The sequence below is a fragment of the Harpia harpyja genome, chromosome 15, assembly GCF_026419915.1.
Source record: "Harpia harpyja isolate bHarHar1 chromosome 15, bHarHar1 primary haplotype, whole genome shotgun sequence".
Classification (NCBI taxonomy): Eukaryota; Metazoa; Chordata; class Aves; order Accipitriformes; family Accipitridae; genus Harpia; species Harpia harpyja.
The window spans coordinates 29,640,594-29,656,774 of NC_068954.1; the positions used below are offsets into that span (position 1 = coordinate 29,640,594).

The 16,181-nt window shown below is 48.4% G+C and overlaps 1 protein-coding gene across 2 annotated transcripts in view; it reads right to left on the reverse strand.

Annotated features, from left to right (window-relative positions):
• Window positions 1-6,462: 6,462 nt before the first annotated feature.
• Window positions 6,463-16,181, reverse strand: part of SCN8A (sodium voltage-gated channel alpha subunit 8) — a 59,951-nt gene continuing 50,232 nt past the window's right edge. For both annotated transcript variants that reach the window (XM_052809832.1, XM_052809833.1), the window contains 5 exons: window positions 15,322-15,375; window positions 14,202-14,339; window positions 13,397-13,501; window positions 12,318-12,588; window positions 6,463-11,378 (listed from right to left, as the gene is read on the reverse strand). In XM_052809832.1, the coding sequence (XP_052665792.1) occupies window positions 10,231-11,378; window positions 12,318-12,588; window positions 13,397-13,501; window positions 14,202-14,339; window positions 15,322-15,375 (1,716 nt within the window). In that variant the 3' untranslated portion in view covers window positions 6,463-10,230. The remainder of the gene's footprint in view (window positions 11,379-12,317; window positions 12,589-13,396; window positions 13,502-14,201; window positions 14,340-15,321; window positions 15,376-16,181) is intronic.

Sequence of the window (16,181 nt, forward strand, 5' to 3'; positions counted from 1 at the left end):
GAGCGGCAGCAGCAAGATGATGGTGGCAGTGGTCCTGAAATGCGGCATTCTTAGAGAAAAATTTTCCTGTCATCAGTGCCAAACTGAACGTTACAGGGATGGGGTTGGCAAACGCCGTCTGGCACCATGTGCTCGTCGCTGCTTCTCCCACCAGGGCTGCAGGAGAAGGAACCCACTTTCACGTGGCGGCAGAAGGGGAGCAGTGAGCAGGGTTTGCTTGTTTGAGAGTAACCTTCTGTAGCAAGATTTAATAAGGGTATCAAGAAAAAGCGGTCTTGTTAGAAAAGCCAGTGTGATGGCTGCTGTCCCTGCCTGGGTTTGGTGTTTTCATGCAGAATTTGTTCATTCTTGGGTTGGGTGCTGGGCTTGTAGCCAGGGGGTTTTGTGGGAAACAGGGTGGCTCTGAGCCCGTTTGATGCCACGGTTCAGCTCTCAACAAGGCAGAAACTCCTGGAAAACCCTCCTGCAAGTCCCTATGGAGTGGGGTCGGGGGGGGGCTGAGACCCTGGCACGGGGGGGGAAGGACCCATCGTCACCCCAAAACCCCACTCCGGCGAGGCGGCTGCAGCGGGAGGTGTTTTCTCGGTGGGTTCGGGGCTCCGTGACCGCATTTTCCCATCTTCTTCTTATTTACACTCCTGAAGGAGCTGTTCCCTTCCCTCCCTCCCCATTAGCCATCCTGGGGAGGTGGGATGCATTTCGGAATTGCAGTGCTGTGGCTTGCTGCCCATCACAGGCGTCTTGACTGGGGTCCTAAAAATCCTCGCGGCAGGATGAGACCCTCGGGCACTGACACGTCCAGCAATTTGGCTGCTTGGAGGAAGCAAATGCCTCGCGTTGCTGGGAGAGGCAGAAGGCAACAACGGAGGATGGAGCTCCATGGCGTGAGCCCGTGCCAACCTCCCGGCTGGGGAATTCCTCCTTCTCCTGCTCTTTGGTCCTTGTTGCTTCCTCCAGTCCCGACCACGACCCCGGCATAACCCTGCGGCCCACGCCTCCGCACTGGGGCTCTTTGGGGAGATCTGGGGGGAAAAAAATCACAGCTTTATCAGCACCCTGATTAAAAAGCGGGCGCGCTGGTGGTGCGTGGCTGCGGCCAGGGCTGCATTGCCACCTCGTGGTTATGGGGTCTGAGCCCGGTCCCCAAGCAAAACTGCTTTGGTTAAACTCAACTCTACTCCAGTTCCCAGTTTGGGGTGGGAAAGGGAAACGTAGGTTCCCAGTGGGGTGTGCGGGGGCTCCGTACCCCCTCCTTGGGGAGGGAAAGGGGAGCTGCTGCCATCACTTTGGGGCCTTCGGGAGATGGGAAGAGGGTAGGGGAGATGCCCCAGGGGAGCAGCAGCCATTCCCCATCCCTGCTTTTGCAAACGTGCTGGCGGGGAGGTGGGGATGGCGGCTGCCGAGCCCGGACAAACCCAGCCCAGCCGGGATGCAGGCAGGATGCCCCGTGGTGAGGAGAACGTAGGAAGCAAAGGCTGTCGTGGCTGGACAGATGGGTGGATGGATGGATGTCACTGCTGATGGTGAAGGTGCCTTGAAGCACCTCACAGCATTAAATTTCCAGCCCTTTGGTTTGGCTCTGCTGGGAATCGAGGGACCATTTAGCGTGTCCCCATGTCCCTGTGCTGCGAGCGTTTGGTGCCCAAATGGACTGCTTGGATGGGCTGAACTGGGGAGGGGAGGGATGCCAGGAGGGATGCTGGGCTGGAGGCAAGGAGCTGGGGTACAGTGGTGCAGACACGAGATGCTTAACCCTGGGTGGGGACGTGGGACAACGCGCTGGGGGACAGGGGATGTGTCCCTGGAACACGCCGGCTTGTGAGGTCAGACAGGAGGATCTGTGTTCCTGGGCCACCCCAATGCCAAGGGGCACCCAAGCGATGCTGGCACCCATAGGACTTATCCTGCTCTTGCTGGCAGTGGGTGGCGAGTGCGAGGACGCGGTGGCGGCCAACGTGGGCCATCACACCATGAGTCGCATCGCCGAGCTGCTGTCCCCTTCGGAGTGCCGCCAGCTCCAGGGGTGGCTGGCAGGGCCCGATAAGGACCTGGGGGAGCAGGAGCTGGAGCAGCTCTCCGAGGAGAACAACCCCATCCATCCCCACCGCCGCCACCGCCGGGACCTTCGTGGCCTCACGGGATGCTCGGAGGCCCTCCAGGACTGGCTGAGGACAGCAGGAGAGGTGACGACCTGGGACCGGCTGGCTCGTGGCCTCCACCAAATTGGGCGCCCCGACATCGCCCTGGAGCTGGGGAAAAACCTGAACCAGGACAGGAGCCTGGAGCTGCGGAGGAACGTGGAGGAGTACGGCCGCACCGTGCAGCACCTCACCTCCTCCTTGCTGCTGGAGGGCGAACGGCACGGCGGGGCGCGGGGCAGGAGGGCCCCGGACGGGGACCTGGGGGACCTGCGCTTCGAGAGGCGGCTGCCCCCCCCGTACACCCGCAGCCTCCTGGGCTGGGTTCGCCCTGTGGTCTTGGGCATCTTGGGGGGCTTCCTCGCCTCCGTCCTCTTCGCCGTGGCCGCCGTGTACTCCTGCCGCTGGACGCTGGGCTTGGATGCCACCTGAAATTGGGATGTCACCCAAACTGGAGCATCTCCCAGAAGCTGCTGGAGGGAAAACAAGACCTAATAAAGCCTCGTGGAGGGGCTGAGATCCAGAAACCGACCCTGTGTTTTCTCCTGGGCAGGGAGGGTCCCATCCTCGGCTTGGGTCCTGCTGCAGCATCCAGGGCTGGATGTCCACCAGGCATCCCCATCATCCCCGCCTGCACTGGAGATGTCCCTGGTTGTCACTGGACGCCAGAGAGCCCTACGGCAAGGATGGAGCTGGGCAGAGCCCCCTTGGCCATGTCCTTGCTGCAGCCCCAAGTGCCCCAGCGTGGGGTGTCCCCACCTCCCTGTCTCCCCACCCCCCAGGCAGGGAGGGGACAAAAACTCTCTGCTGGGTTATTATGCTAAGCCAGCACCTGGGGTTAATTATTCATGGGAGAGAGGTTAATTATAACACCACTGACCTGATTCGGTGTTGCAGTAGAGGTGTTTTGTGCTGCTTGGAGTTGTCCTGGACGACAACCTTGGTTTTCCAGGAGCTGGGTGTGCCGAGGAGCCGTCCGAGCTGCTGACGGTCTGGGGGCTTCGCTCCCTTCTTGGTCTGTCTCTTACTGCGGGTTTAGTTTTTTTTCTCTCCATTTCTTAGCCTAAGAACTCCTGTGAAGTAACTAAAAACCACAGGCTGTGTGTTACAGCGAGGCTTGGATGGGGTTTGTGTTGCTGATGGGGCCAAGGAGGGCAGGATGCGACCGGCTGGAGAAAGCGGTTGCACAGGGAAAACTGCAAATATCTGAACGGTTGCACAGGGCACTGAGATGCCTCGCTGGCTTTTCGTGTGTACCTAGTCCTAAAACCACAAAAGCTGGAGGTCCCCAGGTGATGCTGCCACGGCTGGCTCTGCCCGGTGAGGGTCCCCGGGACCCCGCTGCAGCATCTCTGCCGTCCTGGAGCGTCTGCGGCCTCTCCCCGCCACTGAAATCAAACCAGTACAACGAAAAGCGGTGTGTGTGGGAACTCAAAGTGCTTTGGATCTGATTATAGCCGTCTGCTATAATTAGAATTAAAACCTGTATTTTGTATCAAGAAATGGCTTGCATCAATCCAAGCAGCTAGCGGTGGCATGCAAGTATTGGAGGAGAAAGGGAAGGACAAATAACAACGAGTGCAGCTTTAAAAGCCGAGTGAAACAGTTCACTATTTATGTAATACTTTTTTCTTGGTTTTTTTTTTTTTTTTTTTTGAAATGAAATTGTACCCACTGCCCTTAGAGAGTGCTGTTTCCCGAAGCACCAGCGCAGCCAGTTCCTGGCACAGAGATGCTCCTCTCAGGGCGGCTCCTGACCGTAAGTGAAGGTCCGGGCTCAGCGGCCGTCCCACTCGTGCTGCTGCCGGCCCCGGTGTGGGAATCGCAGCTCCGGGGGCGAAAGGCTGTTTTGCCATCTGCCGCGCCGTCCTCCCGTGCTGCGGCACGTCTGCCTCGGCCACGGGAAGCCCGATGAGCAGCTCATAGCCCGGTGCTGGTGGGATGGTGGGGATCGGAGCTCGGAGGATGCTGTGTCTGATGGTGTTAGAGCTGTAAGGGATGAGGGTGTTTACTCTGGAGCGGAAGGAGGGGTGGTCCCAAAAGCCAAAGATGCTGCTCAGGGGTTGCAGATCTCCCTGGAGCGGCATGCATTTGCAGGGGTAGGCTAATGCAAGGAAGCACATGCAGAGCGGTTGTGGCAGAATATGTCCCCTAATGCAATTTAGCACTTGGCCTCCCTAAAACAAGAAAAGCCTGAGTATGGCCTGCCAGGGCTGGTATGAGCTTTGTGTTGAGAGCAGGGGGGTTTCGAAGCTGTGACTCTTCCCCCCAGATGAGGAGCTCAGGTGCTCCTTCAGGGCAGGGGCTGGGTCTGGACATCCATGCTTCAGATCAGCCTGGCTTTGTAAAGCCACTGCAAGAGCCCTGCCTCCGCTGTTGGCTTCTACTCCAGAAGCGATGACCTGCCTGAGCCAAGGATGGTGGACTTTCAGGGATGCGGGGCGGGTGGTCGCTGCTGTGCAAAGGTGACAGAATGACAGGGCAGACAGGAGAAGTTGTTAAAACAAGATGGCCATACCTCTTTATTGCAAATTCCAAAGTAAAAAGATGTACAGTACAAAGGAACTCAAAAGTTCAGACATCGAACTCTCAGCCCGCTGTTTTATCATGTTCCTCCTCCCTCCCTCCCCCGGCCGGCTTCATCCTCCTCCTTTCTTCATGTGAGACAGAACAGAGAAGAAAACCTAGGAGCAAAAGTGGGGAGCAAGTACAGCACAGGGCAAAAAACCAGTGTCATGAACAGGTTATGCAAAGGGAAAAGACAGCTCTGGCCCCGACGGTGGGAAGGTGGGTGGCTGGAGCTGTGCTGGTTCAGAAGGACGATTGTAGCAGCATTTTTGTCACCCCCCCCCCAGTGCCCAGCTCAGCCTGCGCACACCTCTGTGCCTGTGATTCTCGATGCATTACACTTGGTTGCTAATTAAGCCTCACAACACCCCTGTGAGGTAGGGAACGAGACACCCAATTTACAGATGGGTTAGAACTGGGACAGGAGGTGGGAGGGAGTCCTCCTTCCCTGTGCCCTGCGCTGAGCACGAGGCTGCGCTCTGCTTGCTGTAGCAGACACCCCCATACACATACACGCCTCTAAAATTACAATATGCAGCAAACTGGCAAAGGGGAAATGATTTTTTTGTTTGTTTAATTTGACTTGTTTTTGAAAAAAAATAAATCAAACCAGTGGTGTTGTCTTTGTGCGACACATTGACCCGGTGAGGTGCAGGACAGCACAACCATGCTCTGTGTCTTGCAGTGCCAGTGGTTTGCTTGCACTAGCTGGCCTTAACTGAGCAGCAAAATTCACATTTGTTTGATAAATCGGACCAAAACTCTAATAGGAAAAATAATTTCAAAGTCCTATCCTCAGCCATTTGACTTGCAACAACTTCAGGTTAAATCCTGCTCTCCAACGAGGCAGAGGCAATACCTGCAGCTCATGCCCTGCTCAGCCCTTTGGGTCAAAACTGGGAAAAGCTGGATGGGACGATGGGCTGACGGTGGGGCGTGGGTGTGTGGGTCGCCTGCTGCTGGCTGCAGCCCCAATTTAGGGCCCTTCAGCACCCTTGAGCAGCAGGACCCCACACTTGTACCCCAAGCACGGGTAAGGTCCCCACTGACCAGCCCTTGTCACTGCACGGGGGACCCTGCTGGATACGTACTGATTTTGGAGAAAGCAAGCTGAGAACAGGGACGTGAAGTTGTGGTGACGTGCCCAAGCGAGGGTTGCAGCGAGAGGCTCCCCCAGCCCTGTCTGTGCACGGGAGCTGCTGGCTCCTGACCTGCCCGGCCGCAGCTGCGCTGATGTTCGGAAGGGAACATCATGACGATGGGGAAGGGTTCGCTGGCGATTCTAGATCTGCTTTGGCTCATCTAAGTGACTTTTAGTGCCAGTGAGAGGGGCTGCAGGGTTAAGCCCTGCAGACTGAAGTCTCCTCCCTTGCCAGAGCAGGTCCGACGTGGGCGGCAGCAGCAGAGCCGTCCCCCGTGCGTGGAGCAAGGGACGCGTCCGCGTCGCGCTGCAGCTCGACCTGCCGACGGGCACCTACTTGCCCCGGAGACAGGATCCCCCGATAGCATCGGTCCCCACGGACCCAGCGCGGGCAGCTCAGGATGGAGAGGAAGGCTGAGCTGTGTTTGCCAGGCACCCGTGGTGACCCAGCACCCAATAACACACCGAACTCCCTTCCAGCAGCTTCTACTGCAACTTACTCTGCTCTCTTCTGCATGCTTTAGATAAAAACACACTAAAAAAGCCTTGAAGGAAGGATGGAGGGGAAGGAGAATGCAACCAGTCAAATAATTGGGACACCAAGACAACCTTACCTTGTACAGTGAAAAGGGTAACATTTATTTTATTTTCTTTTGGCTTATAGTAACGTAATTGTTAATCATGTTGGGTAAGATCATTATGAGCCACCATGCAATTTCTAATACACTAATCTTCACTATTGATCTTTTACAGCTTTAACATTTTTTTTTTTTGCGGCAGAAAATAATTCAAACTTGGGTGTGGCCTCTATGTAACATCATGGTTTTATTTTAATTTGTTTTGTTCAACATTGGCTTCTATATTTAAAAAAAAAAAAAGAGGTGAACAGGAAAAGTGAATAAAGCAGATTGAATTGGTATTTCTTTATCGCTCTTCCCCTCTGCTCTTTGAAGAACACAGTCACAAATTAACCCAAAAGGGAGGATTTTATAAGTGGGGGAGGGAAGAGAGCAACTTGTTGTAGTCTTGATATTTGGCTATGTCTTTTTGACACCACCACCCTTGCTTTATTCCCACAACCCTGAATTGGGAACATAAATTCTGTGCACACATTTGAATTTGGAGATTTGCACATGACACGAATGTCCCTAATGCTCTTTGACCAAAGTTTCCTCTCTGTCTTTGGCTTCACCCAGTGAAGGTGCACAGAAATGCAGACCCATTGCTTTCAGCACCCGTGAGCTGCGGCTGGTGGAAATATCTGCCCTAGGGAGGAAACTGAGAGAAAAACAAACCAAAAAAAATCCCCCCGAAACTTTTCTTTGAGCAGAAGGACTGACTCCAGCTAACAAACAGTTGAAGAAACTGCTCATTCCTGTTCTTTCTCAGCAATGCTGACTGACAATGCCACTGGCCTCTTGCATTTAATACAGATCTAATGTTAAAAAAATAAATATATATACATAGTTTGAAGGGACTTTTTAAAGTACTTGAGTAGCTTAATGGAATTGCCAGCACGAACACTAAACGTACCAAGCTTCACCTACGAGTCAATAGCCCAGCTTAAGAACAATTATGAAGTTTAGCCAAATCTTGCATAGAAGTGGTCAACTTATTGCACATTGGAACCCAAAAATATATACTTTTGCTGTTGCAAAGACCATTTGCAATAAAGCTTTTTTTTTTTTTTTTTAAATCTGTTTTGGGGTGGGGGGGGTAGGGTTTTGTTTGTCTTTTTTTTTTTCTTTTCTTTTCTTTAGGGGATGTTTACTGGCTATCTAAAGTCTAAGGAAAACAGAAAAATATTAAAAAAATAAAAATAAACATGGACAATGGCATAAGCCAGAAGCCATTCTATTATTTTTGTAGTTCTTTGTATTTACAAAAAGGCATGCCGATAAAATAAAATGATATATTACAGTATTTATAATATTCTCTTAAAAAGTTCAACCACACTTTTCAGCTATTTTTTCTTTTTGTGCTGTTTACAATGTAGCCTGTACATATGTATGTAGTTTTTCTTTGTTATTATACATCATATCTTAGGAGCAACTGGGGCAAGAGCTGACAGGATAGAAAAGGTTCCTTGCTGTGTTCCGGGGTGCAGCAGAACTGCTCCACTGACATGGCGATGGCTAGGCTGCGCGTCGAGGACGCCGGACGTGGCACAGATGGCTGCTGGATGGCTTCCTGCTTGGTTTTGTTGGTGTGGTTTTTTTTTGTTTTTTTTTTTTTAAGTGACTCCTGTAATTTTCTGGGCTGTGAGATTATGCAAACCGAGATTCATCCTGCCATCAAGTTCTGTTGTCTTGGGGTTTGGGGTTTTTTTCCTGCTATTCTGGGTACCCTTAATTTGGTCCGCATTCAAACGCCCGCGCTCAACCTCAGCACCTCCCGGTTGAGGCAAGCAGCGGCACTGACCCCTCGCTTCTCCTTCCAACCGCCGGCAGAAAAGCACCCGTGCTGCGGCGCTGCTGTCCTACCCTGTAAGAATACCCACGCTGGCCCTGAAGAAAAACATCTCAACCAGTGCAATGGCTGAGAGCTGGCTTAGTCATGAGGACACCATGAAAACAGGATCTGGGGATGTCTGAGTCTTGGTCATTGAGAAAAAGAAATGTTTGGACTTGGCTCGTGATGTTTCTGTGGCATTATTTACTGCTGCAGCGAGAAGACTAGGCAAGAGGTAGCTCCAATTCCTACCCAACCTGTGGGGCTGTTTTAGTTGTCGCTCTATGAAAGCGTAAGAAATGGGAAGAACGTGAAGGCACCCGACAGCCGGCTCTCCACCCTGCACCCCGGGACATGGCCCTTCCTGTGCTGCGTCTTGTTAAAAACCCTCGTGGCTACAGAAGCGAGAAAACCCATGCAGCAACAAAGTGCAGAGCTGCAAAAAAACTCGTACCAAGGGAGGAAGGGTTCAGGGTTTCGGAAAGACACCCACGGCTCTGCATCCCACCCGGAGGAGGAATCCTGATGGACAACTGAACGCTGTGAGGCATGTCCCCGTCCCCCAGCCCTGCTAGTGGGATTGCTTTGGGTAAGCTCCCCAAATTTCTACCAGTAGAGATAACATGCTACTTTTTTCAGCACTCATCTCTACAAAAAAAAAAAAAGTCTATGCTGCAGGATGGAGACTGAATAATAATTAATATTAATGATAAATATTGCAGGATACAAATGAACTTACTGACTGGTATTTAAGCCCTAGATTTTGGTTTTACAGTGACATAGTATAACAAGCCATTCTCAGTTTTTATCATCTCCCCTTGGATGAAGTCCAGAGCAGCATTTAGTTTTGTTATATTTCAGTGTGCAAAAAAGGATGGCTGTATGGAAAAAAAAAAAAAGACAAGTTGTTAAACATACACACACAATTATTTCATCTGCTTGTTTCTGTTTGTTGTTTTTTTTTTTTCCTCCTACTGGCGGGTCTATGAAAGATCGCTAAGAACTGGGAAGTATTGGTGAAGGGCATGATTATTGTTAAAGTTTATCTCCAAATACAGTGTACGGTAGTCAGTGGAGTGCCTCAAATTTATGGCTTAACACACTGCTGTGGACAGACTATTGAGTGTCTTGTGGTTTAATGGTTCCTCATGCATGGTTCCTGGTCACGGCATGCCATCATGCAAATCGTTTCTATGCATTGAACGAGCACTTTTTTTGGGGGGAATCAGCCTGAGCTGTCTCCAGGCTGAAGGTACCCGATTACCCCATCTCCCAAACCAAGTAAAGCCCATGTAGAAAGTAGAATGCAGATAATAAATATCAAATAAACTATGACAATTAAATGGCATGGGCTAAATGGGTGGTTTGTTTCTTTTCTCCTTTTTTTTGTTTTACTTGTTTTAACTTTTTTCTTTTTTTCTTTTTTCTTTTTTTTTTTTTTTTGCTGCTTAACTAAATGCAAATCTAGTTTTGCATGAACAAACCCTTTAACATTGTGACTTCTGGGTTTTCTTTCAATAATAATCAACAAAATGGGAAAATAAAATCCATTTTTGGCTGCTTTGGAAAATACATGAATCCCAGCAGCAGGTTTTGTTTCTGTGTGTGTGTGTTTTATTTTGCTTGTTTGTCCTAAGTTGCATTGACTGATGTGGAACATGCAGTATCCACCTGCCCAAACAATAGAAAATCCTTTTTTTTTTTTTTTTTTTTCCTTTTTTGTGTTTAAATGTTTGTTTACAAGGGTCCTTTAAACAGGTGGTAGGTCACTGCTTTAGATGCAACGCTGTCACACAGTAAGCAGACTATGTTTGGTATAAGATCTTCAGGTAAGTGTCTCCACAGCTGTTCTGTATTGATATATTTCATGAAGTTTGTAAACAATCTTTTCACTTGCAAATATTTTAATTTGTACAATCCTATTATTTTGTCTCAACACTTGGATTCCCTGACCTCTTTTTGTCTTTTTGCTCTTTCTCGTCTTCCTTCCTCTGCCCGTTGCTGTTTCTCCTTCTCAGGTTTGGTAACACTGTCATATGATGGGAGAGATGCAGTAGACGGGGTACCTTCTTTTTTCTCCCTGTTTGTTCCTCCATTTTCCAGTTTTGTGGAGACAGGCCTTCGGCTAATAAAGCCCCGTCTTGCTAAACGAGCCCTGTAAGCCCTCTGGATAACCACTGCTGAAACTTCTTCCTGCTTACGCCTCAGCGTAGTTGTGATAGGCTCATAAGACACTTTGGAAGGGTTGGATGCCACAAATCTTTCCTCCATCTGTTGTCTCAGTATATCCAGCTCTCCGCTGTCCCCCAGGACACGTTTGGTGAAGGCAAACAGGATGTCTAAACAGTGGATCCTGTCTCCACTTACCATAGGCAGATCCATGGCAATGAGTTCAATGGTGTTGGGTTTTGGGACGCGGAGAGGATGTTCCAAAGCATCAGCAAAGTCTGCGAGCTTGCTGTACTCTATGAACTGCGTGGCATCGGGGTCGAATTTCTCCCAGATCTCGTAGAAGGTCTCAAAGTCGTCCTCACTTAGTGGATCTGCACTCTCCTCTGTCGCCACGCTGAAGTTCTCCAGGATGATGGCAATGTACATGTTGACCACGATTAGGAAGGAGATGATGATGTAACTCACAAAGAAAAATATCCCCACTGAAGGGTTCCCACAATCCCCCTTAAAACCACTCCCAGGGTGCTCCTTCTCTAGGTCGCAGTCTGGAGGCCGGTTTAGGATTGGCAGCAGCAGGCCATCCCAACCAGCTGATGTAGTGATCTGGAACAAGCAGATCATGCTGTTGCCAAAGGTCTCAAAATTAAACATATCATCTATGCCAGCCTCATGCTTGACGTAGGCAAAGTTTGACATGCCAAAGATGGAGAAGATGAACATGACCAAGAACAGCAAGAGGCCAATGTTGAACAAGGCAGGCAAGGACATCATTAAGGCAAAAAGCAAGGTGCGGATTCCTTTGGCTCCTTTGATCAAACGCAGGATACGTCCAATGCGAGCCAGTCGGATGACTCGGAAGAGAGTGGGTGACACAAAATACTTCTCAATGATTTCAGCCAGGAACATGCCTAAAGAAGAAGAGAAGGAACAAGTGTGACAACGGAGATGTGCAGGCTGCTGCTGCTTCTGAACCTAGTCAAGGGACTGGGCATGCAGAACACCTGGGTCAGATTTTCAAAGAGGGGGTCTGCAATTAACAGGCCTCACCTTCAGGCAGCTAAGTCTTAGCTGGATGCTCTGGCTCCCTAAGTACTTCTCCTCAATGGAGAGGGAGAAGGGTACAGCTGCAGAGCAAGTGATTCATTCCACCTGGATAAGGATGGATGAGTTGCTTCTTGGAGATGTCTAGCTCTCAGTGCCTAACTCTGCCATGGGAGTCAGCCTATGGACTCTATTTTGAAGGTGCTAAAAAATGTGTAAGATAAATCTTATCTCAAGCAGCAGACAAACCTGGATCTGAGTTTTAGACTGCCGGACAGTCTCTAAATGTTGGTGCTTTGTCACCATGCCTGGGCAGAGCTGTGTGCAGCCAAGCTTTTTGAGTGATCCCGTCGTATTTGTGAGGTTATGCGTATTTTACAGATTAGATGCTAAAAAACCAAAAACCTGCTGGAGGAAACTGATTGATTCAACATTCAACCAAACTGAAAACAAGAGTTCAAATCACATGCTGATGTAGGAAGCACTGCAATGCTATTTTCAGTGGTTAGTAAGCATTATAACATTCTGATGAGGTGAGTAAAATTTCTGTTTTTAAAGACAGGGAGAGTAATTGTCAAGTGTTTTACTCCATACAACTGGAAATGAATGCCAGAACAGAGGGAGGAGGGTGCATTAGTCAGGCCTTCAAGCTGCCAAATTCTGCCACAGTCTCTTCACAAGGCTAAAAAGAAAACCTAGAAGTCCTGGTACATATATCCCCTTCAAAGATAAGAATGCGCTCTACTCTGCAACCACCAAGACAGCCTAGCACTCACAGACCTCTATCTAATTGGTGTCGCACTTACCCACGATGGACAGAATCACAACCACGAAGTCAAAAATGTTCCACCCGATGGTAAAATAATAGTGCCGCAAGGCGAACATCTTCAGCACGCACTCACAGGTGAAGAAGATGACAAACACCAGGTTGATCCAGTAAAGGATGTCCTCCATCTGCTTGCTTTGTGTGTCCGTCTCCACCATCATGGTCACCATGTTGAGGCAAATGAGCATCATGATGACTATATCAAATGCTTGCTGAGTAACAAAGTCAAAGACAGCTCCTTGAATGCGGTTCTGTGCAACAGGAGAGAGACAATGAACCAAACAAGTCTGAACAAAAATCTACCATTAGTCAACAAATTATTGCACTGTTGGTGGAAACAGGGATGAGGACATAATTTTTTCAGTATCTTATGAAGCTTTCAAAGCAAACCGTAGCCCCAATTTGATCTGTTTATGGGAAAGGTAAGAAAATGCTATTATTTATATCCCAAACATGCTACCATAACCCTATTTCCAGCATATCTTCCTCTTTCTTGAGGCCAAAGGTAGAGTGATGCACTTCCATTACAACTGGAGAAAGCAGCCACATCTACCTTGCAGTGGTGACTCTGACCGCAGGGTACTTGAACGAGATTTTGAACTCTTTTGCATCCTGGCAGCAGTCTAGTTCCAGCTGCAGGCAGAGCAGCAGGATGCCTTATCCACAGCAGTATCTAAGGGACTCAGCCAATAGCACATGCAAAGCCTTTCAAGAAAGCAGGGAAATGCACTTAGGTCTCGATCAATGCAACTCATAAGGCTGGCTAATTGCCCAAGATCCCGCTCACTAACATCAGGAGGCCTCCTACTCTCCATCTATAGCCTCCCAGCCAGCCAGGGTTTTCAGATTGTTTTGTTGATTCAAGTGAGCCATCTGATTAACATCAACCACAGCTGTAGCATTTTAACCTTTCTCAGATGATACCTGAATTATAACAAGAAGACCATGGTGATGTGGAGTCCAGCATGAATTAGAACAAAGGATGCTTTTGGAGCCAAAGCTCCTTTGAAAGTCTACTCTGCAGGTTTTTACCTTCAGTTCCCTTTATAACATACTCACCAGAGGTCGGGGAATAGGTTTTTGAGGTTTCTTTGAGCCCAGTTTTTTCATGGCATTATAGTACTTCTTTTGTTCTTCTGTCATGAAAATATCTTGACCTCCAAAGTAAAGGGGCAAAAGGAAAACTGGTTACAATCAGCTCATACACCAGAAGGGAAAGGAATAACATCCTAGCTAAGTCATGAGGATACCTGCCATATGGGAAGTTGGTGGCAGCTATTTTAGACAGAAATAACTTATACTAATACCCAAGGTGTACTGATTTTCGTTTAAAGAAAACTGAGTATTTTTCCTATGAATAATCTGTTTTATTGCACGACATCCTTCCCAATTCCCTCTATGCCATTTGTGATAAACAGGTAGCAGAGATGTCAGGCCATTTAGCCTACACATCCTCAGCTTGGCTTGCAGAGAAGAAAAGCAGTATATGACAGAGAGGTGGAGGGAGAGGCAAGGAAGACATCTTACTTCCAGTCAGTATATTTTAGTCAAGGCAAAAACCCCCAGAAATGCATGAAAATTAGTCTAGGGAAAATGTCTAATCTGGCTAGAGTTTTACATAAAGCTTTGGGCTGCCTCTTGTACTCCCTGAGCCTGTTCAGCCAGTCTCAGTGGGGCTGGGTAGGGAGTGATGCAATAAGAGTCACAGCAGTTCTGCAGCCCACAGCTCTAAGAGGGGGAGGCTTGTGCCCCAGACAAAGCCCAAGGACCTTCAATTTTGCAGAAAAACCCATCGGCCTGAAGACTCAGTGTTGCTCTAACAGGTCTCAGCTCCCCTACTAATCAGCAAACACAGATCACTTATCTTTTTCTTTTGTTGATTGAAGTTGTCAATGATGACACCAATGAACAAGTTCAGGGTGAAAAAGGAGCCAAAGATAATGAAGATAACAAAATATATGTACATGTAAATGTTGTCCTCATACTTGGGTTGCTCTTCTTGCTGAATGGGAGATGAGAAGAGAAATAAATGACATTTCAAAGACATCATACAAATATAGTCAAAATGAGATTGGTCATGTTTCCAAGTATTCCCATGTAAGGCAGTCCTGCTTTATAAAGCTGTAGTTATATATGGAAAACTGTGCCCTCACACTGTTTTAAGTAAAGCAAAAAGTACATGCATGTATATTGTATGTAAATACCAGGAGAATGGTGATCTAATTTTCAGAAATATAATATGCTACAGTTTAAACTGACTTTCACTGTAAATGAGGTCAGTGCCCCTAAAATATATAGTGATTTGCAAATTACAAAGGAAATGATCATTTTAATGACAAGCACTGTCAAAGTGAAGACATCGTTCTTTCTTTTGAAGAAGGACATGTAAGACCAGAAAGAGAAGAACATTTTTTACACTGTCCTGACACAGTCATACTACTTATTTCCAACCCTGCATTCAGTGTAGGACAAGGAAATCCCATTTAAAAATCTTTTAATATAAAATCAAGAGAAGGAAAAAAAATTAGAAAGCAAAAAGGAAGTAATGGTATTTGCATGATTTCAGCATGCAAGAACAAGAAAAGTGTCTGAAGAAACAGCTCCAACCCAGACATAATTTCAAAACTGTATTCAAACCGACACTCGGGCTCCCATGTAGATGCAAGGTTCATGGAGGACCACGTGGCTAATTCCTCCCCATAATTTATTCTGATGATGAAATATACAACTTCATTGTATTCCTTTCTTCACTGTATTTCTACTCCAGCAGGAGCTTCCCTGCCCCTAAAGCATCCAGAATAACCCTGCCCTCTTCTGGATTTTCTTGAGCATCTCTTAACTTATCACACTAACAGAGCAAATGAAACAATCACAGCATTAAATACATAATGTAAGCATAGTTCTACAATTTTTACTCTTAATTTTACCAAAGCAAAACAGCAGAGTGAAATACTGGGAGGTGAGGTTGTGGTCATGCACTTTACCTTTCTGGAATCTACTGCTGCATACATGATGTCCATCCAGCCCTTGAAAGTAGCCTAGCAAAGAAAACACATGTTCTCTTAGGATTCACCCAAAGTCAAAGAACAAGTCTGATTTGTGCCAGCTATGTCAAGGATTCCCTGGCACTCCTGATTGCCCCGTATACTGAACTTTAACATTACTTAAATATTTCTCTTTTCATTTAATCTAAATGACATGAATCAAGCTCGAGAAGCGAGCCCATGTGAACCTCACAAAGTTCAACAAGGCCAAGCGCAAGGTCCTGTACCTGGGTTGGGGCAACCCCCGGTATCAACCCAGGCTGGGGGCTGAAGGGCTTGAGAGCAGCCCTGCCGAGAAGGACTTGGGGGTACTGAGGGATGAAAAGCTGGACATGAGCTGGCAATGGGCGCTCACAGCCCAGAAAGCCGACCGTCTCCTGGGCTGCATCACCAGCAGCGTGGCCAGCAGGTCGAGGGAGGGGATTCTGCCCCTCTGCTCCGCTCTGGTGAGACCCCCCCCAGAGCACTGCATCCACCTCCGGGGTCCTCAGCACAGGAAAGACATGGACCTGTTGGAGCGGGTCCTGAGGAGGGCCACAAAAACGATCCCAGGGCTGGAACACCTCTCCTATGAAGAAAGGCTGAGAGAGTTGGGGTTGTTCAGCCTGGAGAAGAGAAGGCTCTGGAGAGACCTTATAGCAGCCTTTCAATACTTAAAGGGGGCTTATAAGAAAGACGGGGACAAACTTTTTAGCAGGGCCTGTTGCGATAGGACAAGGGGTAACAGTTTTAAACTAAAAGAGGGAGGATTTAGACTAGATATAAGGAAGAACTTTTTTACAATGAGGGTGGTGAAACAC